Here is a 24,686-nt window from a genome sequence, read left to right as displayed (position 1 = left end):
GATACCTGAGATTACAGGCGTTTTTTTTTTCTAGCCGTAATTAAATTGGCTTCATAGCTATGATGTTAGAAGTACATGCAGAGGGATCAAGAAGTCGGTGTAAACAACTGTTTCTGTGATAGGACTCATTGTTGGACGTGCTTTTGGCAGGAAATCTTATCTTGACAGCTCATTGCTTAATTGGCGTAGGTTAAGAAACGTAATCATTTTAAAGACGATCTTATGACTTGGCGGTAGTGAAACTCTGAACATCTTATAATTTCGTACACTCTCTTGCAAATTACTAAAGATAATCAGTTGGTTTTATACCAAGATTACACCCACTGAGTGCGACTAATAAGCTTCACTATCCTCTTCAGCTATTTTCTTGGATAATCTATTGAACCTAAGAGGGGAAGTCACAAGTGAATCATTTTTGAACCGGAAAAGGATTAAAGTGCATTGCACAACATTCGTGGTCGTGGTCGTGGTCGTTTGTTACTACGAGCCAAATTAGCCCATCTTAATGGGAAAGACAATCGCAAAGTGCTACCTTAATGAAATAGATAAACACCAAAATGGGATTGTAAACCGAAAGGAAACGGTTGCAAGTGAGGATACGGATGGACACCGATTGCATTTAACCAACACGAGAGGCTTTGACTGAGATTTTCACAACAGGCCAAACGTGACAAGAAACGCGGAACGTGTCTGCATTTATCTTAATGATCGGATTTATGTATATCTAGCGCGGAAAACGGTCTTAAATCGTGATGTTATCGACCTTCTAGGACTTTCCAGGGACTGAGTTAACGATGTGTTCGCACCTTAAAGTATAGATAAGAGAGATGTTATCTCAGATTGAGAACATGTCCAGCGGTTAAGTAATCCCGTTTCAGCAAAGGAAAGGTTCATTACATGACATGTTAAAGCGCTTTTCAGTTGCTCTTACCTACAAAACAGGTTCAAAACAGAGAGCTGTCATTGTTGGCTGCAAAGCACGTCTCAAAATGCTTCGGTTGTTTGCCTTATTCGCAGTTCTTGTGTCAGTGAACAGTCAAGATGTTGGGATTAATTCTGGACGTACTCAAAAACAAACCCTTCGTCCCAGTCAGGGCAAATCATGCAACATAAACAACTACAACAGTTTCTACGCTGGACCAAACAAGAAAGTTGAAAACCTTCTTGTTGACGTAAAGAGGCAGTTAGAAGAATTACAGAAGCAGGTGGCTCTTCTGACGAAAGACAACAAGACTAATTTAGATGGTTAGTGTGACACAATTCATAATTTTTTTGGCTCACGAAGAAATTCACCCGGCATAACCTGTTGTATATCGTTCTTTTGCTTCCTATTGCTCTACTGGCATAATGTTCAAATACTATTCTTTACGATCTACTTCAAGCCCTAATGATTAACCGATTCGCACTAAATTTGAGGCTCTCAATGGGGTGATGGCTTTTTTGGCTTAAAGTGAAAAGTTTGGTCAATTTACAGTTAGTATCTCTCCATTGTGGTCTCCAGAATATGTTTTACGGTTAACTCTTTTTACGACTTACGGTTAAAATTGGACAATCTTTACGGCTAACGGCTTAATTGTTTGTTCGTTATACGGCTTACGGTTAACCGCAACGAGATCCTCGAATCTGGCAAGCGATTGGAGGCAACTAGATTGTAATTTTTGACTTGGCAGCGGGAGCAATTCCCGTTGTCAGCAGTAGCACGTCTTATTCTTAATCTGGCTTACGCTCCTAAACAAGCGTGGAAGGGACCCCCCTCCATCTCCATCTCCGCCTGATTTTGATATTTTTGTAGGTTTTAAATCCCATGTTAAAGTAATATAATCCGGATTCATGTTTTTGTTTTTTTTTCTGTTTTTTCTTTTCAGTAAATTAAAGATTTGAGACAAATTCTCATGTTTAGTCAACTAAATCTTCTTGTATCATAGGAAAGCCCCGAAGCTGTGTGGAGATTTTTAAATCTGGACAAAAAATCAGCGGTGTCTATACAGTTGACCCTGATGGTGCAGGTGCCTTTGAAGTGTACTGTGACCAAACAACAGCCGGTGGTGGATGGACTGTGTTCCAGAAGAGACAGGATGGCTCGGTTGATTTCTACCGCGACTGGGCTGACTATAAGAATGGCTTTGGTAACCTGAATGGGGAGTTTTGGCTTGGACTGGACAAGATTAACCGAATCACAAATAGTGAGAGATATAGGCTTCGAGTGGACATGGAGGACACTGAAGGAAAAACAGCTTACGCCGAATACGACATGTTTTCAGTCACAAGCGAGAAGACGAAGTACCAGCTGAGCATCGGGACTTATTCAGGTCGGTTTTCTTTCTCTTTTGTAATATCAGGAATACCTTGAATTTCATTTTTGATGCTTTGAATTACTCAAATAACTTTACTTATAGTCACGTAGCTTACTGATTTTCATTGACATTTAACCACGAGAGATGGGTAATAACAACACCTCCCCACCCATACACACTCGCACACCCCCGAATAAAAGCCTCAACATATTTTGAAAATTGAACTCTGAATTCGGAGATGTGAAAAAGACATTGAGCTATGTATTTTTTCAAGCGAGTTTCAAATTGTCCTGATTAAGCTTCGCGAAGCTGCTGTTTGCCTAATAAGGCCTCTAAAATCTTCGTTGAAGAAGGCCAAGAATGTACAAAACTCAAGGACAGAAAAGTTAAGTCTAACGAAAACTCAACTGTAATGAAATTTGTTTTTAACAAAATGCAAAATATCTTAAAATAGGTTTTGGTTAGTCATCGTGGTAAATAGCACTTTCAAATAAGAAATGCAAATGACCACATCGTGGGACGAACGGTTATGTTTCTCTTTTGAAAATGTAAAAAGTTGTACTTTAAAATGCTCATCTCCTGCACTCTCCTAGCTGTGAATTCTGGGTGTATGCTGGTTGCAGGCATTTTCCGTATTTCACTTTTCGAAACCTCATATTTTTTCTCAGGATTTTCAAAAACCTGATAAGTTCCAATTTCCTTCCTTTCCTTTTCAGTTTAAAAATTAACTTTCAGCCTGATTTGTTACTACAGGAGATGCTGGAGATTCTTTGAGTGGCCACCGTGATGCAGCATTTTCCACCAGAGATCAAGATAATGATAATAATGGAGGCATCAGCTGTGCTGTGTCTTACAAAGGTGCCTGGTGGTACACAGGCTGCCACTCATCCAACCTAAATGGGTTTTATTATCATGGCAAGCACTCATCTTATGCTGACGGTGTCAACTGGCAAGCTTGGAAGGGTTATAAGTATTCCTTGAAACGCGCTGAAATGAAAATAAGACCGAGTAGTTTATAGTGGAAACTGCTGCTGTGATTTTGATAAGTTGTTTGTAACGTGATCATAAATGGATATCTGAACGGTTTTTTTACAATAAAATTGCTATCAAATAAGATTAGAGCTATTTCAATTGAGAGTCGAAAGCAATATGAAGTTTGCATTGGTTTTGCTTTACTTTGCTCTTCTCATTGACTTTTAAGGATGTTTTCTTACGCTAGTCTCTATCTATTGTATGTGTGGTTGTGAGAAAAATAATAAAACCTGAACCTGTCCAGTTAATTTTTCAACGATTGGCAGATTTATGTCGAAACGATTCGCCCATTCGCTCTCGCAGTATCACGCAACAGAAATTTCGAGCTCATTATCCAACTTTTAGTCAACTAACAACAGCAAAAGGGGCAGCGGAATCTTTATTTCTGATCCAAGCCTTTTGATTACTGACAGAAGATCATTGAAAAGGATCGCAACGCAAATTAACCATAGCCTGCTATCAAGGGTTTTGAAAATCCATTGGTCACCTGACCAATTGAGTTCACAGTCGAACCTGAATTGATTCTGACCCTTTACATCGTGTTTCATCTTGATACAATCATCAAAAGGTTCATCCTTTGGAGATGCTTTGAGAAACAACAATTAGGGCTTCCTTCGTCTATCCTTTCGTGGGAAACTTGAATCACTTCAATAGTCTGTATTTGCTCATTACGAAAAGTAACTTACGCACCTAAACAATAGTGGGAGCCCCCCCCCCCCCCCCCTCCTCCTTAGTCCTCTCAGTTTTAACTCGTTCGTGCTGAAAGCAATGAATGAGTTATTGTGGTGAAGCAGATGTTGACGAAAGTTGTCGACCGTTGACGGAAGTTGTATTCCCCGGGCGGAAGTTGTATTCCCTGGACGGAAGTTGCATTGTGGACCGTGATCAGAAGTAGTCTCGTATTCTACCCCTCCCCACTTAGTAAAAGTCACATAATTTCGATGAAGCTCAGAAACTCGCGTGGAAAGAAATGAAATGTTTGTATGATTTAATGAAAATAATATCAACAAATCACATTTCCGAACTTCCGAAAAGGCAACTTGAATTTAGAGGCCGAAATGTTCACACTTAGACCCGTAGCAGATTCATTTCAACACACGTTATGACCACGCAGAGGGGTATTAGAGGCAGCCTTATTGTTCAGCTGTACATTTGTGTTCGTCTTCATTTGGTATAAAGTGATCATTGCTCTATCATTGTGCTTGTCCTCGGGAGCTCTTAAATATATAGCCCAGACATCAATCGAAGCGGCTAAGATAGTCTCACTAAAATTTTTTTTCGAGACCCAATATTTCGGACTTAAGGCTCGCTCAAACAAAAACAGTAATACTAATCCGGTCAGTACAAAATGCAGACTGCAGACCGCGGTCAGTACAAAATGCAGACTACAGACCGCGTACAAAATGCAGACTAGGTACAAAATGTAGATTGTAGACCGGGTACAAAATGCAGACAGAATTTATACTGTTTTTTGGTTTGATACGTGATAACATGTCATCTTACAACTTACCGAGCGTCACGCAATCGCTTTTCCGCGATCATCTTTCACGATTGTTTGCATATATTCCTTGCCCGTTTCTTGATCACAAACACAGAATTTACTGACTCAATAAAAGTAGGTGTAGATGTAGATGTAAGTGAGATGCCACTACAACACGCGCAGTATTCGAGAAACAATTGACAGCTTTGCACATGGGCCATGAGTTTCATCTTTTTAACCGATATGTGTTCATTTTGATGAGAAAAATGCGAACCGAGACCAAAACTGTTCCTTCGACTTGATATATTTTCAAGGTTCAGGGGTGTACACACACTGATTTTTACATATGTGCCTTATATTGTCATTGGCTTACATGAGGAACCGGCCCCACAAACACACACACACACCCACACCAACAAAAAGGACACTGTCTGCCTAATGACCTCTACCCATCCCACCTCCAGCCCACACAATCTTTTTTCCAATTCCCATCACGACGAATACACAAGTTTTCTTATCACACAACTGCCCAAAAATAAAAAAAAAATTATTCCAAAAGTCTTGAAAGTTCACATAAACCGAATTCAACTGTACCTTTATTCAGCAAGTCCAAGAAATCAATGCAAACTTAAGCCATAACATGAATGAGATTCAAAAGCCCTTTGATTAAATTTTTATAAAAATCAAATCCCATTTTGATGTATTATCATGCAGATCTTAGGTTTGTTTTGAATAAAAATGGCTTACTTGCACTCGTAATTTAGCGCTTTCAGAACACGCGGATAGAACACTTAACATGTTCCTGTTTGCAACTATGCCCGTTGGTAATGATTGTGAATATATGAAAATCATATATGTGCACTACGGTTAAAGAAACGAATATAGAAGCGATCCTCGCAGTTATGAACACTACTGAACTAGTAGTTGAAATAAGGCCTGAAAAAAAAAAATTCAGGCCCGCTCGGGATTTAGGTTTATTGATCATGACTTTCATTGGTTTGCACGTGTGGTTAAAGAGGCCACCTCAATACGTAAGACGTCATCCTAGAAACATCAATAGAGAATTCCTGAAGTACGAATGCCTATTATCAAAATGCACAACAGCCGATCAGTAGCAAAGCGGACATATAAGGAAACAATATCGATGAGGATCTAAATACATTAGTGACAGCGCGCCAAAACACACCAATAACAGTAAGCCAAGGTGCTGTATATAGTTCATTGAATTTGAAGTAATATTCTTGTAATGTCACAGAAACCGGAACCACGTTACAATGTTTCCGTGCAAAATACAATGTACATAAACATGTATCAAGTAGGTGTGGTTCTATTTAATGGAATAAAGGTTGTTATCAACATTTTGTCCGTGAACCTCTGTTCATCGAAGAGATTGGATTGTCAATTAGAATTTGATTAAGGTTTTTGACTGATAAGTTACAATGGGGGCAAAAAAAATTTCCATGCGCCTCAAAGGTGATGTTCTCATCAGTAATCGTTTGTCGCCTAGCCAAGCTAGTTCTTAGTTGAATCTATTTTGATCCTGACGCTCTACATCGTGCTCCATCTTATTATGATCACATTTTCGAGCTACGTTCATTTCAAAATTGGTAATAAGTAATAACCAAAACCTTGGGGGATACATGTGAGTAGCTACACTCGTGGGGTGTTCTTAATGTCACTCAAGGAAGGAGTGAAAACTTGCATAGAATTCTATTTTGACTCTTGATTACAAAATAAAATTACCTGATAAGTGAAAATTAAAACAGATAATGCGCGGTTTTTTTTTAGTTCATTATCGGGAAAGAACTGCTTTATTCATTTATAATTGTTACCCGACCAAAGAGGGAAAGTGGCTGAAACAAAACTGCTTGTTGCCCCTAATTGAAGTTGATAACATTGATTCTGCTTCACAATTCACTCATGTTTCAACGATATTCACGATGCTTGCTGACTTCGTGGAGATTCAGCAGGAGCAACTTTTGTACTATTCATCTTCCAAGGTGCGCGCGCTAAAATATGAATTAGTGTTTTAAAGCGATGGCACAAAAGAGCTAAAAACTGTATAGCGAATATTCCTCCATAAATGGTTAAAAAACCAAGTCCGATGATGTCCACACCTAAGATTTTGAGATCCTTGTGCCGGACCAATGCTAGAATGATAATCATCCACAAGGCATTACTAACGCCAAAAACCAACAGAGTTGTATTTCTAAGTTCTACAAGTTTTCCTTTAAGCTCGGACGTCTGATCAAACGCACTCATCTCAGGAATAAGGCACTCTTGTCGTAAACCATTCCAGAAGTTGTACTCGTCACCTCCGTCTGAATTATCCACATCCAAGAACTTTAACGGAAGACGATCCAGCTCATTCCTTGTGCGCCGAATTTTCATTTGTCCTGAAATGAGTAAGAAAACATTGATACATAAATCATCCTAAACCTTATGCAATGGTTATAAGTTGATGGTAACAATAATAGACAATTTAAATGGAAATTATTCTTACGAAACAGTAAAGGATTGAATCTCCACCATTTAAAAAGTTATACCAATATCTTTTCTACCAAAATATAATCTGCGGCTCTGCATAGCAGGCAGCCAGGATACAAAACAACATCAAATGACAACATTCGATCTTAAAATTTAGCCTATTTGCTGGTTAGCTTATTTCTGGAAAAGTCAAGACCCAGTCATAACTAATAAAAAAATCAAATAGTTTTAAGAGCATTCTTCTCCCTGAGATTAGAACATTCATGATGGACCACGAGTAAAACAGCAGCGAGTTCCATCTCCAGTCAGAGGAGAGGTAAGAAGCGATGAAATTAATGTATTCATGAGAACATCAGAAATCTTAGGCTAGGGCGTGTTTATCCTCCTGGAATAAGATACTCGACAGAAAAAAAAGACAGCCTTGTAAGCCGTATCATAACTTCAACGACTTATTACGGAGCATGCTTTACTCTATGGTGGTTAACACACCTCGATTAGAATATTGCAATTTGTTAATGAGAGATTTCAGTCGATTTAAATGGCCCGGTTTTCGGATGAGCAATGTCTCCTTAAGTTTCTCTTTGCTCATCTTCTTTAAATCCACCAAGTCGCTTGGTTCTGCATATCCGTTGGATCTGAACAAAGGCCAGTATTCTTCGAGACCATGTTCTTGTAACCAAACCTCGACGTTTTCCTGTTAAGTGACGAAAATTAGAAAAATAAAATCAATTAAAAATTGGACGAACTGAGGAACGTACGAAAATATGAGTGGATAGGTCATGGCCTGCACAAATTTTTCATGGCAAAAACATGCTCGATTAATAAATCAGAGGGTAGAAAGGCATTAGCTAAGTTTTAGAGGTGGAGAAACTTACCGGAATGTTCTCTTCGATATCAATGCGCGGAATATTCTTGATATCTCTCATTAGTTTCTGTCTATGTCCTATATTTTGTATACCAATCCTCTCAAGGTCCTAAAATGAATGGATTGAGAAATAAAAACAACTTAATTATTGTTGCACATATAGCCAAGGAGCTGGGAAAACGTGTTGCAGGAAAGTGGGTGCCCCTTGCCATGATTACATTCCAATAAAATTGAAAATGCGCTGCAGAAGCAAAGGAAGTATCGATGTATACAAAGCAAGTCTAACTACTTAGGAAAATATAAAGAACTTTTCATAACCATCGAGCACCGTAACAGTGAGTTGTAGTGTCTGATTTTAGCAAATGATTCGATCTTCAAACTGTTAAATTGCGAAATACTGTCATTTTCTGCTGCACTGGCCCAGAAGAGATGAAAACCCAGAAACCACGTCAAATCATGAAAAACTTGAAAAATCACTTAACTGTTGAAGTATTACTCCGAAAGAACCAAGGAAAACCAAGAAATGCACAATATCATTTGTTTGTTTGGTTATTTCTTCTTTTGTTTTTCAAATCCTACTTGCCACTGGAAACTTGCCTCTAGGAACTTACCTGGTCGGTCATTCCAGCGATAAACTTTGCTTTTTCGTATCCATTTTTGCGGAAGTTTGGAGCATAATCCTGTAATGATTCGGAGAACAATACAACAATATCTGCGGTCGAACTCAAACGCATAGGACTAGACATGTAGAAGTTGGGCAGCAGTAGTAAGGCCTCATCGGAATAAGGCAGCTGACGGGTGACTAGAATGTTATTGAATAAAGTGACCGTACCGTCGTTTATTCCACATTATCTTCGTTATCTCAACAGACTTATCATGCTTATATCTCATCTTATTGAATAACATTCAGTAATTTTTTTCTTTCATGAAAAGAACAGAGTTTGAGAGACTGGGACGTGATTCGCTTTCTGTTTCGATCAGAATCGACTGAGTTTTACACGGAACAACTTTAGCTGAACGATCAGAAATTTGATGACGATGTACATGATTCTTTCTATATGTAGGAAAACAAAAAGATCTGGAATAGCAATAATTATGATAATAGTATTGATAATAATAATAATAATAATAATAATAATAATAATAATAATAATAATAATAATAATAGAACCAAGAGCGTATTAATGAAGAAATTACTTTTACCTTCAAATCGTTAGGTATCCAGTCCTCTACTGGAGAATTTGGATCAGAGTGAGAAACTTTCTCGAGAGCTGACCCAGGGCGACTGATTTCGCCTTAAAGAGAAAAAAATTGAGCTGGAGAAGGGCATTATAAATCATATACCGTACTGAAAACCAAATGACGAGAAATTAAGGTGGTTTCTCTCCTACTTATTTTGCTAGTTTCCTCCAACACCCAAGATCCTTAACTCGCTCATACAGTGAGCCTTATAGCTTCTCAAATATTTCGTAAATGAAGATTGTTCCATGGGAAGTGCGCACGAACGATTTTCATTCACGAGTTGCGATGCACCAAAAAAACGAAAGAGTGAGCGCAGCGAACGAGTGAGTTTTTCGATGTGTCTTAACAAGTAAATAATAATCGTTGAAGCACTTTCCATGGTATGATGTTTTTATTTCATACATACTTAGATTTTTTCTTACTGACCGACACATTTCAAAGACTGGAAGCGAACGTTTGTGAAAATACATCGTTCTTCCAATTAGAGACACGAACGATAGTGCTTCACAGTGCAAATCTCAATATGTGTGAAATGACTTCATATTCTTTTCATATGAATTATCGCACAGAACTCATGCGCAATTTGGCATTATTAAAGGAAAAGAAAACACTGCAGTCCACAGCACTGTAAGGATAAAACGTTTTCCGTCGCATTCTTGATTCTTACGGTATATAAATACCTTCTGTTGGAACTGGAAGCTCGGCTTGAGATGTATGCGATCGTGAACTTATCTCCAATTGACATTCTGAGCTGTCCACAGTAATTGATTGCGACGACTCAATTTGTGTGGAAAATATCACAGGGACTTCATGTTGGCTTTTCTGCATGCATGTTTGTTTGATCTGCGGATTCTCGGTGGGTTTTGGAGGTGTTCCTCGTGGAATAGCAGGGAGGACAAGTTTGGATGGATTTCTTGAGACGGAAATGGTTTTGAGACTGGCTTGAGACGGTTGTGTTTTATTTAAGCATGTTGGAAAGTCCTCAATGGAACGATTGCACACATCGTACTCCTTAGACATCCTTTCAAAATTATCTTCTTCGTCAATAGGTGCCATCTTTCCCTCACAATCATCAGCCCAGGCTTCTTGGACAGAGATTCGATTTTCGTTTGTGATATTTTCTTTATTTCCTGTCTGCGGATTAGAAGTTGATGGTATGACTTCATCTTTGATATCTTTATTTAAAGTGGTAGCAGGCTCAGACGATTGGCCGGATGGCTGTTTGTGGAACGTGGAATTTTCATTAGCATTCATCGCAGCAACATTGGACGGCGAACTTTTTGATGATCTGGCTCGTTTTTTTCTTGGGATCTCAGCTGCAGAATACATAACATCTCTATAGATCTCAGTTACTTTTTGAACACAATCATCTTCAAAAACTGAACTCTGTTTGTGGCTCTCTAACTGTGAACCGTTTGCTGATCTCTTCTCACTTTTTGCGCTCGGCACTCCATCTTTTGCTCTATATGTATCCATAACTGAAAGGCGAGGAACGTTTGTTTTGTCTTTCTCAGGCACACTTTCCTCTGTATCAAGAGCCACCCCGGTGTTCTCGTTTGCATCTGATGGTCTTGTTAACTGAAATTAATGAAAGTTCCTTAACATATCCAGTGTAACGAAAAGAAATATGACCTAACACTAAGTAAAACAGACGAAGGGAACCCCCTATGTTACGATATTATTCGCGGCGTAATTCTGTAAAGAAAACTCGCTAAGCTACGAAATTCCTCTCGCAAAAGTTTCTCCAACTGAATCTATGAGCAAGGGATAAAAATTGAAAGAGAAGCTATTTTTGCGAAAACTTTAGGGAGTTCAAAGTTTTTTTTAAGGTATCACTGTAACTTCGTTGTGAAGATAACATGAAACTTAAGCCAAGTTAGAGAGCGTCAAGGAAACTACATGGACTTTTGTACGCGCACAAATCTACTGCTTTAATGTTATTGCAAGCATAATTAGTGAATTTTTATAGAAAATTAAGCCGGAAAATCAAATATTGAAACCTCGGCGCTGCAGCAACTGTTTGGAGCTCACTAACCGTTGACAATCTTTTTTTTCTACTATTTTTGGCTGAATAAATCATTGGGTGATTCTCTTGAGCAGTCAGTTAAGATACTATTGATTATAATGCTTACAGTAATCACAGTTAGGCCCAAGAACCCTAAAAAAGACAATTACCAAATATATCTCTCGAGTTTCCAGAAGTAAACCCTACTTTTCTAAACGTAGTCTGTCGCTCTATGTAAAAAGGGGGCAAGTTCTAAATAAACTTTGGGGCTGCGTCGGAGGGAGAGTATAACAGGGTATTTGGTACATATTATCAACTGAGTTAATAACATAAATAGGCCACCGTAAAGAGTTTCAAAGCTGACGTCTCGAGCGTTAGCCCTTCGCCATCCGCTCTGACGAAGGGCTAACGCTCGAAACGTCAGTGTAAGTACAAAAAGTACCTTGCTTGAGGAATTTGAAAGTTCCACTGTGATATTGGTTCTCCCTTCTATGATGCTTCCTTCTTTTGTACCATGATGTTTCGGTCGGATTTGCTCTGACTCTTCTTGATATTGGCAGCATTTGCAAACTCTCTTCAAACAATTCCAAAATGGCCTGTACCAGTCGTCTCCGTCTGAAGATGTGGACTTTCCTTCTCGTGTTCCTAAAAATACAGTGCGGATTATGCTTGTTTGTTCTCATTTGAGAGTAAAGGTTACAACTTAAGTAAACGCATGACACACCAACCTCCTCCTGCTTCAATTTCGAAAATAATTCACTTACAACTTGAGCTAGGAAGTTTTTAACTTTTCCTTTTTCTTACTCAGCCCGAAGACATCAAGCACGTAAAGAAATGGACATTTTATGGAGAAGTGGATTCTTCTTCATCTCATTCACAACAATGATCAATTTAACAATAGCCTCTAAGTGAGGCATTTATCTCAAATTGATTTGAAAGAGGGAAAAGATTTGCCCATTGTTTAGCCGTTTGATGTTTTTCTCATTTTCTTGAAGTCAATCAAAGGGGAACAAAGTAATGAGAAAAATACTAATTTCTTTTCATTAACTTACCCCAGGACCTGTCGGTTAAATTGCAAAGCGAGTATATCGTTAGCAAAAGATAACCTGAAGGTAAGCAGAGGATATACCAAATTCCATGTAACAAACAAGTAAATTCCTTCGGATGCAATAGAGCAGAGGCTAAAAAGATGCTAGACAACCCAGCCAAGTACAGGGTGCTGACTCCAGCTGGCAGATAGTGTTCTAAAGGTTTCGGTGTAGGTGACAATGTTGTGTTTGGCTCTAATGTTGGTCCTACAGTGGGCTCAGCTCTCCTTTCTTTTAACTCATTTGAAATTTGAACAGCCACGCCAATGATGACAATGCACATGATCACAGCAAAAACAAAGGTCAGTATCTTAGCCGCTTTGAGTTGAACGTTTTGGGACGCAAATAAACAGACTAAGATGTAAGCAAGAACCAAAAGGCTCAGGAGAGCCACTGTAGTAATCTCGTTAATAGCAAGTCCTGAGAACACCATTCCACCTACTATGACCAGAATGACTGTGGAGGGTCTGCCGGGAAAAAAATCATACCGTTACTGTCTCGATGTAAATATACGTTACGTTTCGCTCGCTACTAAGGGGCATGAGGAAAAAAAATTCTCTGACGTTGAGGGCTGTGAAATAACTAGGATTTGTTTCGCTTTCTGTAATCAAGAATCAGAAAGTGTTTAGAGCGTTCAATTATTTGAATAAATACTTTAGCCTACCCAATAACTGTGGAGCAGACGAGGAACGTTTGGTAAAGAATAAATAGAAAAGAAATATGCTCGTTATTCTTCAGTGTCCGTTTCCACTCGCTGACAAGCAGAACAAGATTGGCTAAAGTGGATGGTGTCCATCGTCTACGTTGTTTGTAAAACTCGTCAAAGCTCTCTGGGCAGTAAGTGCTGTCTTCTGCTGCGGCGCAATATGTCAGTCGCCAGCCTCTTTGGATCATGAGTGTACACATCCAGCGGTCTTCACCTTATGGATAGAGGAACATATGAATTCTTGCCTGGTGGGAATTATTTTAATTGATCGAGCATACGAAGTTGATATGTTTCATTTTTTTCCTCACTGACTGGGTATGCAAACAAACTCACCCATGTCTTTCGTAAGAAATTCAAAGGCGTGGTCCACGCCGGTAGAATATGTAGGAAGAACATCTCGTACAGCCTGGCACCTGTACAAACTGAAACATCCAGGACTACACAGTACCGAACCAAGCATATGATTGGCCACCTAAACCGAGATCATAAACATTTTCAAATAACACATACATGAAACTTGTGAAATAAATGTCGATTTTTAATCATCAGAAGTCTGTGCAGCTTGCCTTTTATGATCCTAACAAACGTCTTATGAATGTAATCAACCTAATATAATACGAACCAAAGGTTTGGGGAGGTGTTTTATTGCCAAATCATTGGTTCAGGTAACAATGAGAAGTTGTCGCAGTTCATCAACTGGTTACTGAGAAGTCTTCATTTTAATTCATAAATGGTTTTGTGGCCTCTCATCCAATTTTGCTCTTTAAAACCCATCTGAGACTATTTCTATCATTCTTGTCTTTTAAAAAATTTTAAGTCAATTTTATGGCAAAACCAACGGAGCTGAGATCGGTCTAGGCCCTTTAACAGAAACGAACCTTTTGAAACCAGTGTCCGATGGCATAGTCAAATATTTGATACCAAACAACAGGCCCATCTCCCAATGGATGGGTACGAGCACACACTGCACCCGTTTTGGGGTCCTCGGTGATCTGGTCAATTAACGCTTCAACAGACCAATGGGTAAACTTAACATCAGCGTCTGTTGTAAGGATGAAGCACTGGTCATCTTCCACTACAATATAAAATGCGGAATATGTTGTCACAAACATTCTATGCTAAATTAATGCATGCCTTTCTTACTCTGAACTGAAAGTTGTTTAATTTGTATGTTACGAAGGTACCTCTAAGAAGTTCTTGTCGAAAGTCGAGGACGTAGGACATATACATTACTTGGCTCCATCTTTTCTTGTTCTTCACCTGTGTAAAATTAAAGGACAGTCTATCAATAGTATAGTGATCGTGGCAGCCCACTCAGCGATAAGAAGCTAGTATGTATCTAAGTGGCTGGCTGCCTCACGCATTTTAGAAAATTGCAAAAATGAAACCAGCAATTTTGCAATCTGATGATTGAACACCATCTGAACGGTTTACGGGTTAACTTAAAGTAAAATGACAGAGTAGAATCTGTTATGGATGACGGTCGGGTAGGTTTGAAGAACAGGTGGAGGAAAACTTTTGTTTTAAAGGTAGAACCGATTTTTTTTTGGTTATTAAGATTTCTTCGTTTACTAACTTAATATATTAATTGAGCTATTTCAAGTTATTTAGAAATTTGCCACTGGTGCATTTGAAACAAATACGGAAAGTTTAAAACCGTTATGTAACCTTAGCATTATCTTTAAGATGAATAGTGAAATCCATTTCGCCCGGAAGTTTCCACCTTAGCTGCATGCCGTATGGGGTTTTCATTTTGACACAATCCGTCAGGCTCACAACCAACGTCTTTTCCACCAATGACACCAGCTGCAAAACATAGCTGTTAAACACGTTTGCCCTGATACATCCATCAAAAAACAGGTGTGACTCAAAATGTCTTCCTGATTTGGTTCTGTTTATGTCGACATCGTGTATAGAACGAAGGAGTTGCTCCATTTCGTAGTCAGCCTCGTGGTACATTGTCGTACATATGAACACGTGGATATTGTTTGATAGTTCGTTGTGTTTGTTGTGTTCCTCGTCACATGACTGATTTCGTCTGTTTAATAATAAGTACTGTTCAAGGCAGACACCTGGAAAAAAAATAAAGTCTTGAATGGTACTCGAATTTCAACTGGAATCAACTGGTATCATTTCTGCTGAATTTTATATATTTGTCACTAAATGAAAGAGAAATTCAGTAAAAATGTTTCTGGAGAACGGCCTTCATTAGTAATTAGTTCTTAGACATATTCCAATACAACGATGGTTTGATTTGTTTTTAATAGATCAAATGTTTGCAAGAGAGGATACATAAGTTACATTTTTTACATCTGAGTTAAATTTTTTGTTGTTGAGTTTACATTTTTTGAAGGACTTAAGTTAAAATAATACAAACGGTTTTAAGGTCGCGTGTCAACCAATTTAACAGTGACACATTTGCTACCACATATTGATTTCGAAAATACTGTCCAGTCGGCCAAACGAAATATAATTATGAAAAATAACAACGAACTGCTATAGATGTACTCCCCTATGCCCGTGGGCAGAGTTTTGAATAAGCAATTAGAAAACAACAACAACAATGATAAAGACAAAAAAAGAGTTATGCATTAAAATTGATTTTGCTTTCTCAATTCCACTGCTCTAATATAGAATGAAAGATGAGAATGGATGCAAAACAACATACCATTGTAAGACGGAATCCATAGAAGATCAGATGCCTTTGCCATGATCTGTCCTTGACTCTTCCATGTGTAATAAGTGGTTGCAATGAACTGCGAGAACCACAGAAGGAACCCTGCCCCAAGAATGTAGCCTAGATCTGTTGATGCACAAGGTAATGGTAGTGTGCTTATTTCACATATCCTTTCGACTTGCATCACGAGGAGAGTAATCGGTGTTGCCAGCGTTAACGGAAGAGCGTATCCAATACGTTGCATGCAAAGAGAACAGCTCAGCCAACTAAAATGATAACCAAAGAAACTCGCCAAAATATGAAACATGAAGTAGGTTGTTGATGGATTCATTGTTGTCATGGCTTTAAAAGTGTCGTGAATGTTGTCGAGCTCAACAATATCGTAAATTTTGGCGAACGTCATTGCAATCAGAGGTGTGAGAAAAAGTTTCCAAAACGAAGATACAATAGCCGCCTTTCCTCGGGCAGTTTTTATCTTAACAGGAGGACCCCTGCTAGTTCCTCGCTCTCCATCATTGTTGCTTAAAGAAACACCTGAAACATAGTGTTCTCTTAACGTCGATTGACTGTGTTGTTTGCTTCGCATTTGGAGTTTTCTAAGCTTCGGTGACCAAGCAATGGAAAGGAGAAAAAATGATACAGGAATGCCAATCTGTCCAGATAAGTCGGGTACCTAAACGAAACAATCAATAATAAAGATAGTCGGTCCGAAATGTAATTCCAGCTTCCTTCTGAGATAGCCAGCGAATACATCATTCGGAAGAGTTTATCGTCCGCAATTAAACCTCACAAGTAGAAGTAATGTTAGGAAATAAATTTCCTCACTTAAGACATTTTATCACATTCTTGCTTTCATCTCGTATAAACTAAAAGATATTTTATGATTAGTTACCTTTATAGAGAGCATGACAATGCCAGTTATGGCTGAGATAGCAGCTGCAGAAAACTTAATAACATCCAACTTCCCTTGACAAGTTTGCCATTGTGATCGCGATTTGAACGCTTGCCATATCGCCGGTGCCACACTTAAACTGCACATAAGCAGCACAATTACGTCGGGGTTAACTGGTAGAACAGTCACCATCACCACGACAATATAATTAAGAGAAATCGCTTCTAGGACTCCGGAAACCAAAATCTGTAATAAAGTGAATTCTTTTACATTTAGAAAGACATATCTTAAGGCCACATAAGCAGATAACTTAACAAACTAGATTTATAATAAAGTTGGAATATAACGCGCGCTGTCATTGGTTGAAAGAGCGTGCTCTATGAGAGTATAGAGTAGAGAGTTGAGCTAAAGCTTTCACGCCATCTGCCAAATTGTACTATGTTCGACCTTTTCCGGGACTTCTTTTTAGCTTTCTTCCGATAATTGAAAGTGAAATTTCGGAACAAGCGAGCTGGCAAGTAGCAACAGAAGAATCAAACAAAGCTTTGTAAACATACCAGGCGCCGTAATTTACGTTATTAAAACGTGAGCAGATTCGAAAATCCTCAAAGGAAAAACAAAATAGACATTCCGAGTTTCAAAGATTAATTCACGCTCAGTTAGATTGCAAGCTTACGTACGGAAAAAAAAATGAAACACAACTAACACTCATATAGTATATAAAGTTCAGTGTTCAAAAACAAACAGAACAAAACAGAAATGGTGAAAAATATAACCAAACTGGCATAACTGTTAAAATTCATTCTAATCATGACGGTGTCTGAGCGAATATCATCATGCTGAAGTCCATCGCGGCTCGCCAATCATGGTGATCTCCGGTCATCACAGTAAAGCAAGCCTCAGAAACTACATCGGCCGCCCTTCGAGTGAAAAAATAAGAGCTTTCTCTAATATCCTTTCCGATGCGTTGAATGGAAAGTCACATCTGTCATTGCAGCCGAGTTTTGCCGCGCTGTCATCCCGAGCGATTTTCATGTTCCGCTGAATTCGGCTGTTGTTCATTCAAAAAACATTCGCCCTGAACAGTTTGTTTTCTACCTTGTCATGTGAAAAAACTCGCGTGTTTTTATGAGCCATAATTCGGCTGAAATTCACTGACCATTTTACTTCAAGATTCTGTATTAGAGACTTAAAAACTTCAGGCAAAAGTGTTAAATTATTTTAGTTTATAAACTATCGCAGAATGTGAACTTTGATGGTTTTTGAACTTTGATGGTTTGACACTTTTGACAGCTTTAGTCTTGTACAGCCAATCAGATTATTTGAACCATTCTAACAGGGATTCTGATTGGTTTATTGTAGCGTGCTTTATGAGAGTATAGAGCATGCTGACCACACTGTTGTTCGCTTTGGAAATAAAGTTTGTTTTGAAAATTGAAAGTAATGCTCGGGGAATTAACGGATTCTTTATTATAAAACAAATAGAGAAGCCTTGACTGTGCTCTGTTCTGTAATAAAGCACTCAGGAAGCGGCTAGAGCACTCAAGAAGTGGGGCGAAACACTCGACTACGTCCCGTGTTTCTCCCTACATTTCTTTCGTGCTCTAGCCGCTTCCAGCGTGCTTTATAACAGAACAGAGCACAGTCAAGGCTTCTCTATTTGTTAAATAGGCAGTGAGGTACTAATCATGTAAACCGTCTACAAAATATTTCTCCATTATTTCATTGTCCTTCACAGAGTCAAAAGGCCGAAAAAGAAAATGGGTTGATTACTTCTTGTTTACTTGTTTCCTGTCGGGTTGCTTTGTTGAATGTCAATATTAATGAATAACTGATTGGTAAAGAGTATATCACGCTTTTAAGTGCTCGACAGGAAATCGGGGTACGATTGCACTTTCTGATTCCTTTAGATCCATACAGCTTAGTGTATATAACCCACATTATACCATGATTCTGTGTTGGACACGAGATACCCAGTTCTGTTCAGTATTACGACATTTTTGGAGTAAAACGGCTTTCCTGCGTAAGCCATTCCACATTGTGCCATGGCAGAGGATCAAGAATGATATCTGAACACGAATATGACTGCTTTACTGCGAAAGGCTTGTTTTCATTAATCGATCGACATGTGTTTGTGACAATTTTTTTTTTTACTTTTGCCTTTTGAATAGAACAAGAAGTTGAAATTAGAAGACCCTCGCAGCTAAGAACACTACTGAAACTAGTAGTTGTAAGTAGGACCTGAAAAAAATTTTCAGGCCCGTACGGGATTTGAACCCATGACCTCTGCGATACCGGTGCAGCGCTCTACCAATTGAGCTAACAAGCCAACTGGGAGCTGGTCAATGAATTGGGTTCAAATAAACATCCGAGTGAATGAAGATTTAGATATATGAAAATTCACATATTTGCACTGCGGTGGAAAGATGAAATTAGAAGACCCTCGCAGCTAAGAACACTACTGAACAACAACCTAAAACAAGTCTCATCTCGAGCTTAAGTAATATGTTATAAAGCGATTTTTCCCTATGTCAAACTCTTATCAACAACGGCGCTCAGGCAGCGAGCCCGTGCGACTCTAAAATTATTGTCATGAAGTGTCTGTTGGCGCGACTTCCAGTAAGTAATTACTTTACACCTTATGCAACTTGTGTTTACCTTAAATGGTAACTTTTTTAAGCCGATAATATGCTTCCTTGAAATATACTCGAACTTTTGCGTTTCTTTTACCCTAAAACAAAGGGCAATAGAGCTTTTCATGATAGGCAGTCTCATCACTTAGCATATTATGACAACTTAGTCAAAACAACTTAGAGACATCAAGATGCTAAACAAAGCAGCATACCAAAACAGTCCCATCTAAGACACTTTGATTGACGTTTTTGTCAAGAATTAAGCAATCTTTTTGCTTTCAATTCTTCTCTGTTAGCCACAAAAATAGCCTCAGGCGCGTTAAAATTTATTGTTTCTGTCATCTCAAAGGAGGAATGAAATAGTATTGTAGAAGTAAAACCTCTGAATCCAATAGTCATAAAAGCAAATTAAACCACTTATGTAAGGCTAATGCATAATGCGTCGCTGGGGTATTACAAAATAATTTATGTTTTATGAGCTGAGTTGATATTGTAAATGATAGATATATCATAGACATCGAGATGGACTGGTGTATAGAGTTTCTAAAGCCGACGTTTTAAGCCCTAGCCCTTCGTCAATGCATTATCCACTCATTTAGTAAAACCAGATTATCTTATAATGCATGAATGATTCGCTTTGAAATCTGGGTGAAATTAATGCATATTTTATGCACAACAAACAGCAAGATAATTGCAGTCTAATTAGAGGTCGGAGCGTTTTTGTTGTCTATTCTGCCATTATATTTCGTAACAGGTAAAACTGAGTTTTAAATGAGTGAAGAAAAAGCTTATCCTGAAGATGATTGCCACTATCCTTATAGTACAATTGCCATCAATTTAGTGAATTCTTCTAAGTTTTCTCTTAAAGTTATTAATTCACGGAAGTGGAAGACAAGCAATATTTCCCTTTGCCAAATAGTTCAAAGATCGATTTTTGAATGTAACGGTGATAAAACAAGTTCTTGTTGTCCTAGAAGAAAAGGCAATGTCGTGCTATTGCATACATCTAAAAAGTTCGTGAGATCGCGGGCAAAGACAAAGCGGCAATGGCGCTGAGTACATGGCCAAGATAGCGCGCATCATATTAGAAGGCTTCGACACCGACATAATGATTTTATGATAAAATTATTTTCACAGTTTATCAATTATTATTCTTTTTTGAATCGGTTCGAATCACTAGGTCAAAAGCCTTCTTTGCAAATATATAGGTAGCATAACTGCATCTTTGGCAAGGAGTTTGATACAAGGTCAAAGGGAACCAGCACTTTGAAATGTTTCCGTAACTTCAGTAGAGCTTCAACTTCCATTGCTTCAACTACATCTCTTATACCATCTGTCTAGCTACAATTTGGAATTTATAATTACACTTACGATAATAAATCCTTGTTTTGTTGGCCATGGTCGGCTTTTTCTTCTCAGGCTTGTCCAAATGGCGTAAAGTAAAGATGCCGCCTGTGGTATCACTAAAGCGAGCACGAGCATCATCACCAACGCCTGTTTATTCGCCTCTGCAGAATACTCTGCTGTAGTGTTCGTTTTAGTTTCTTGTACACTTTTAAACTGATGCCCAAGAACCAGCAAACAAAGCTTGCTAGTCACAATACAGAATAATACAGCCAAGAAAATTAGAACTGCAGATATCCATTTCAAGATGCATATAAAGCCGTTGAAAAATTGACCATTTTCAAGCTTCGCGCTCACGACTGACTCAGCAGAATCTTTCCTTTGCACCGTGAATCTCTTTCGAGTTCCTTCGAACGGAGCCATGTTGGAGACATCGAGGTGGTCGTTGACTTGAGACATCAGGAAGAGCGTCGCTTCAGCAGTATTTTACTCGTCAATGAATTAACCACAGATGCATACCGCCCAGTCCTTGTTACCCATGCATGAGCACTTACAGGCGTCTATGTCAAACACATGCATAAAACTTAAATATAGATGACGTAGAAATTAAAATAGTCATAATTTTTCTCTTAACAACGAAGCTAACCAAAGCATAACATTTTCGAAAACGCTTGGTACAGCAAATGTTTACTTCTTGGCCCGTAAAGTTATAGCGAATCACAGGATTTCTGTAGAAAGAACTCTATAAAACAGGAAATAATCCACAAAAGCTTAAACAGCGAAAACTAAATTGTCGGCGATTCTTAACTAAAAGGAACCCTTTTGCAATCATATCAAAACCACTCAGTCTCGGAAACTAGTCTACCGTCATTTAAGGGAATTAAGGCTCCATATAGATTCTGTATAAAGCTCCATATTTTTCTCCCCGGGTTCTATTTTAAGTGCCTTTGATTTTGGCATGGCTGTCTTTAGAGGATAATATTCTTGTTGGCTAAAAGATTAATACTATTCTTAGGTACTTTGCCCTTCATCGAGACGATGACGGTCAATCTACCTGACGACAGAAGATAATTTACTTCCGCAATTTTAAGGCAAAAGAGTGCATAGCTTGGTCGTCAACGTTACGAGTTTATTTACCCAAAGGTAAAGGAGTCATGCACGTAGACACGCACTCTTTAAGACATAGAAAATATGACTCAAAAGTTGTATCCGAAAGGGCATACGTTTATTTAATCGACTTCTATTGGAAGGTGAAAAAACCAACAAACTAACAAACGCTGACTGAAGGGATTAAGTTTCTAAAAACTCTGTGTTGCTGCGTCGGTGGGAGAGTATAACCGGGTAATTTAGTATTATAAACTCGGTTGATAATACTAAAATTGAGGCAGATGCTTTTCGTAATTTTGGCAAAATTCCTCCCAACCGAACAATTCAGCAAAAGTGGAAGCTGTTTTCCCACCATTAAAATAAACGCGTACTGCTCATCAACGAAAACAAAACGAAATCGACCTTCAAGCACCGAACGACCAAATTTTTTTTCATTCTCTACCTCAAAATTCGGAAATAGCTTTTTAAGAAGTTTCCGCAACCCTTCAAATTTGACGTCACATGATTTATTGGGTCCTCGGGCCATAAGCTCTCTGTAAAAGGATTTTGGTTGATTAATTATTTTCGTTTCCGATTTCGTTAATTTGCGATTCTTAATGCTTCGAAATATTTTAAATAACCCGAGGCCAAACTTTGTATCCGGGATACTGTTGTCATGGATACAATGCTCAGAAAGAAAGAAGTGAAATTTTGATCAGGTAGTTATTTATTTGCTATGGTTACTGACTTTTGAAAAGGGTATGGTGATACGCAAAACGGGTATCTTTGAAGAATCACTCGCTTTTCTTTTTTCGATGTACTATATTTCTTGCTTTAACAGGCTTTGATGGGAAAAGCGGAGCAAACCACACTTTGTGGGAAATTTTGAACTGAAAGTCAGGTAATAGCTCAGTTGACCAAGAAGCAGCATCTCTAGAAGTTGTAGATAACGGAAGGAATTCCCTTGCCTTTTTACCTTCCTAACTTAGACATTTCTTCGAACAAAGCTGGAGCTAAAATCAGCCTTGTAATCATGACCTTACATAAGTCTCCACAGGCTCCCAAGTTTGGCGCAGCTAAGTTATCATTTAGCTATGCCAAAATGTACAGGGCCACTGGTGTGCTAACAGTAGATAGGTTAGTGAGAAGGAGAACAAAAACACCCTCACTTTCCTTCGAATTCCTTCAGTTGATTTTCACCCCTATCGCGAGAATTTTAATCTTAACATTGTTTCCTACAGCGTATACTATTACATTCATTACCACCTTTCGAGTTACAATGAATATTTAGGGTAAGGCACAAATCTAGCACAACGAATGTCTACGATTGAATAAAGGGAGAAAGTTTCTAAAGAAACTGTGGTGCTGCGTCGGTGGAAGAGCATAACAGGGTAATTTAGTATTATCAACTAACTGTTCTCAGAACAGCGGACCATGCCAAGCCTGAAGAAACTTATTCTTGATTTCCCACCAATAGCATAGCTCTATTTTCTGTGTATAAACCCAAACACAACCCACAATTCCTCCAATTGCTCTGACGAAAACAATTGAAAACGCCAACTTTTGAAACTATTTACGGTGGCCAATTTACATTATTAACTTAGGTTGATAGTACTAAATTACCCTGTGAATCTCTGCAATTGTCTACGATCCGATGTGAAAGTCATGAGTACAAGAGGGTTCTTTAGCGAATTGATTTCATTTAATTGTCTTCTTTAAACAAAGAAGGCGTCGGGGATCCAACCTCATACGCACCCTTTATCCACGGAAAACCGCATGCGTTAGTAACGACCGTCATTTCGCGAGCTAAATTTTCCGTTGTAAATATCAGTCGATAACGTGTATATGGTAGGATTTCGGGCATTATCGGTGAAACAATTAACAAATATATCCCAAGAGTATCTCCTCAACCGAACTTTGTGGAAAAAATGCAATTCATGGTTCATACGCTCAGCCATTTGTAGATAAAGATTGCTGGCGAGTAATTTAACTAACACCCAAGTGTTATCTAATTTCAATTGCACACGTTTTCCGTCTTCATAACCAAATTAATTCATAAATAATTGTTCACAGCCTTTTCAAAAGTCCATATGAGATCATCACAGAAAAATGAGATCATCACGTAGGTCAAATAAAGATTGGCAGAGTATTTTTGTTCTCATTTATTTGTCTCGAGCTGGCTGATTACTCAATTTAAGTGTTCAAGCGGAACTCAGAGTTCATTCTACCGCTAATTGCAATAAAAATAGGGTTCCGTTCTTGCTCCCGCGTGTCTCTATATTATTTTCGCACATTATCATGTTTCAGGGCGAAAATAATTCATAAATTGACGATTAAATAATTTCACTTCGTACACACCCTCTCATGTTTTGAAATTATGCTGAAACGTGTTCAAATCTTAAATGTAGTCAGCCATGGTGGTGTGATCACAAATTAACATATTCGTCAATGGTAGCAGTAAGAAAATTCGTAAGGCTCACGACTTTATCACGAGGTCCATCAATGGCTGTTCTAGTTAATTTCACATCCACCTTAAACAACCTATACAATGGAAGGCCGAAGTTTTCTATCAGTTTCACGCACATTTTTATGTATTCAGGAACGTAGTGCTAAGATTGCACCACAGGAACACGTTGTGACCTTCAGCACTTTATTGTTAAAACTATAACCTGAAAGTATAAAAGAAAATATTTATAGGAACGGTTGCTACGGGGGCTGTAAGAATTACGATAACTCATAAGAATGCGCACGAAGATGATATCAGCGCACGTTATGAGGATTACAGTTCCTCTGGGGATTAGAGAATTTAAGAGTCATGCGATCATTTTATGAATGAAATCAGGAAAAAAATTTTA

The 24,686-nt window shown here is 38.4% G+C and overlaps 2 protein-coding genes across 3 annotated transcripts; one reads left to right on the top strand and one right to left on the bottom strand.

Moving 5' to 3' along the window:
* Positions 1 to 962: 962 nt before the first annotated feature.
* On the top strand, positions 963 to 3,574 carry LOC113664539 (ryncolin-1). The gene is made up of 3 exons (XM_027180151.2): positions 963 to 1,245; positions 1,926 to 2,309; positions 3,048 to 3,574. Exons 1-3 carry the CDS (start codon positions 990 to 992, stop codon positions 3,311 to 3,313), a joined length of 906 nt encoding a protein of 301 aa, XP_027035952.2. The 5' UTR covers positions 963 to 989; the 3' UTR covers positions 3,314 to 3,574.
* Positions 3,575 to 6,285: 2,711 nt separating this feature from the next.
* Positions 6,286 to 21,850, bottom strand: LOC113664544 (uncharacterized). 2 transcript variants are annotated; one of them, XM_089191325.1, is made up of 16 exons: positions 20,773 to 21,850; positions 16,769 to 17,014; positions 15,868 to 16,549; positions 14,868 to 15,271; positions 14,384 to 14,459; positions 14,078 to 14,274; positions 13,533 to 13,671; positions 13,158 to 13,413; positions 12,458 to 12,960; positions 11,848 to 12,050; positions 10,081 to 10,978; positions 9,362 to 9,453; positions 8,770 to 8,838; positions 8,169 to 8,267; positions 7,783 to 7,987; positions 6,286 to 7,202 (listed from the first exon to the last, which is right to left on the bottom strand). In XM_089191325.1, the coding sequence occupies exons 1-16, from the start codon at positions 21,202 to 21,204 to the stop codon at positions 6,742 to 6,744; spliced, it is 4,962 nt and encodes a 1,653-aa protein (XP_089047451.1). In that variant the 5' UTR covers positions 21,205 to 21,850; the 3' UTR covers positions 6,286 to 6,741. The 2 variants fall into 2 exon arrangements, with proteins under 2 accessions (XP_089047451.1, XP_089047454.1); XM_089191328.1 differs by lacking the exons at positions 6,286 to 7,202; positions 7,783 to 7,987; positions 8,169 to 8,267 and having other exon boundaries at positions 8,824 to 8,960; positions 20,773 to 21,271.
* Positions 21,851 to 24,686: the final 2,836 nt, after the last annotated feature.

Source organism: Pocillopora damicornis, chromosome 2, assembly GCF_964200805.1.
Source record: "Pocillopora damicornis chromosome 2, jaPocDami1.2, whole genome shotgun sequence".
Taxonomy (NCBI): Eukaryota; Metazoa; Cnidaria; class Anthozoa; order Scleractinia; family Pocilloporidae; genus Pocillopora; species Pocillopora damicornis.
This window is presented reverse-complemented; position numbering and strand designations above follow the sequence as displayed.

Coding starts and splice junctions, on each gene's coding strand:
- LOC113664539 (XM_027180151.2), top strand. CDS start 990: ATGCTTCGGTTGTTTGCCTTATTCGCAGTTCTTGTGTCAGTGAACAGT. Junction 1,246..1,925: donor CAACAAGACTAATTTAGATG/GTTAGTGTGACA, acceptor CTTGTATCATAG/GAAAGCCCCGAAGCTGTGTG. Junction 2,310..3,047: donor GAGCATCGGGACTTATTCAG/GTCGGTTTTCTT, acceptor TTGTTACTACAG/GAGATGCTGGAGATTCTTTG.
- LOC113664544 (XM_089191325.1), bottom strand. CDS start 21,204: ATGTCTCAAGTCAACGACCACCTCGATGTCTCCAACATGGCTCCGTTC. Junction 9,454..10,080: donor GCTTCCAGTTCCAACAGAAG/GTATTTATATAC, acceptor TTTCTCTTTAAG/GCGAAATCAGTCGCCCTGGG. Junction 8,839..9,361: donor GGATACCTAACGATTTGAAG/GTAAAAGTAATT, acceptor GAATCATTACAG/GATTATGCTCCAAACTTCCG.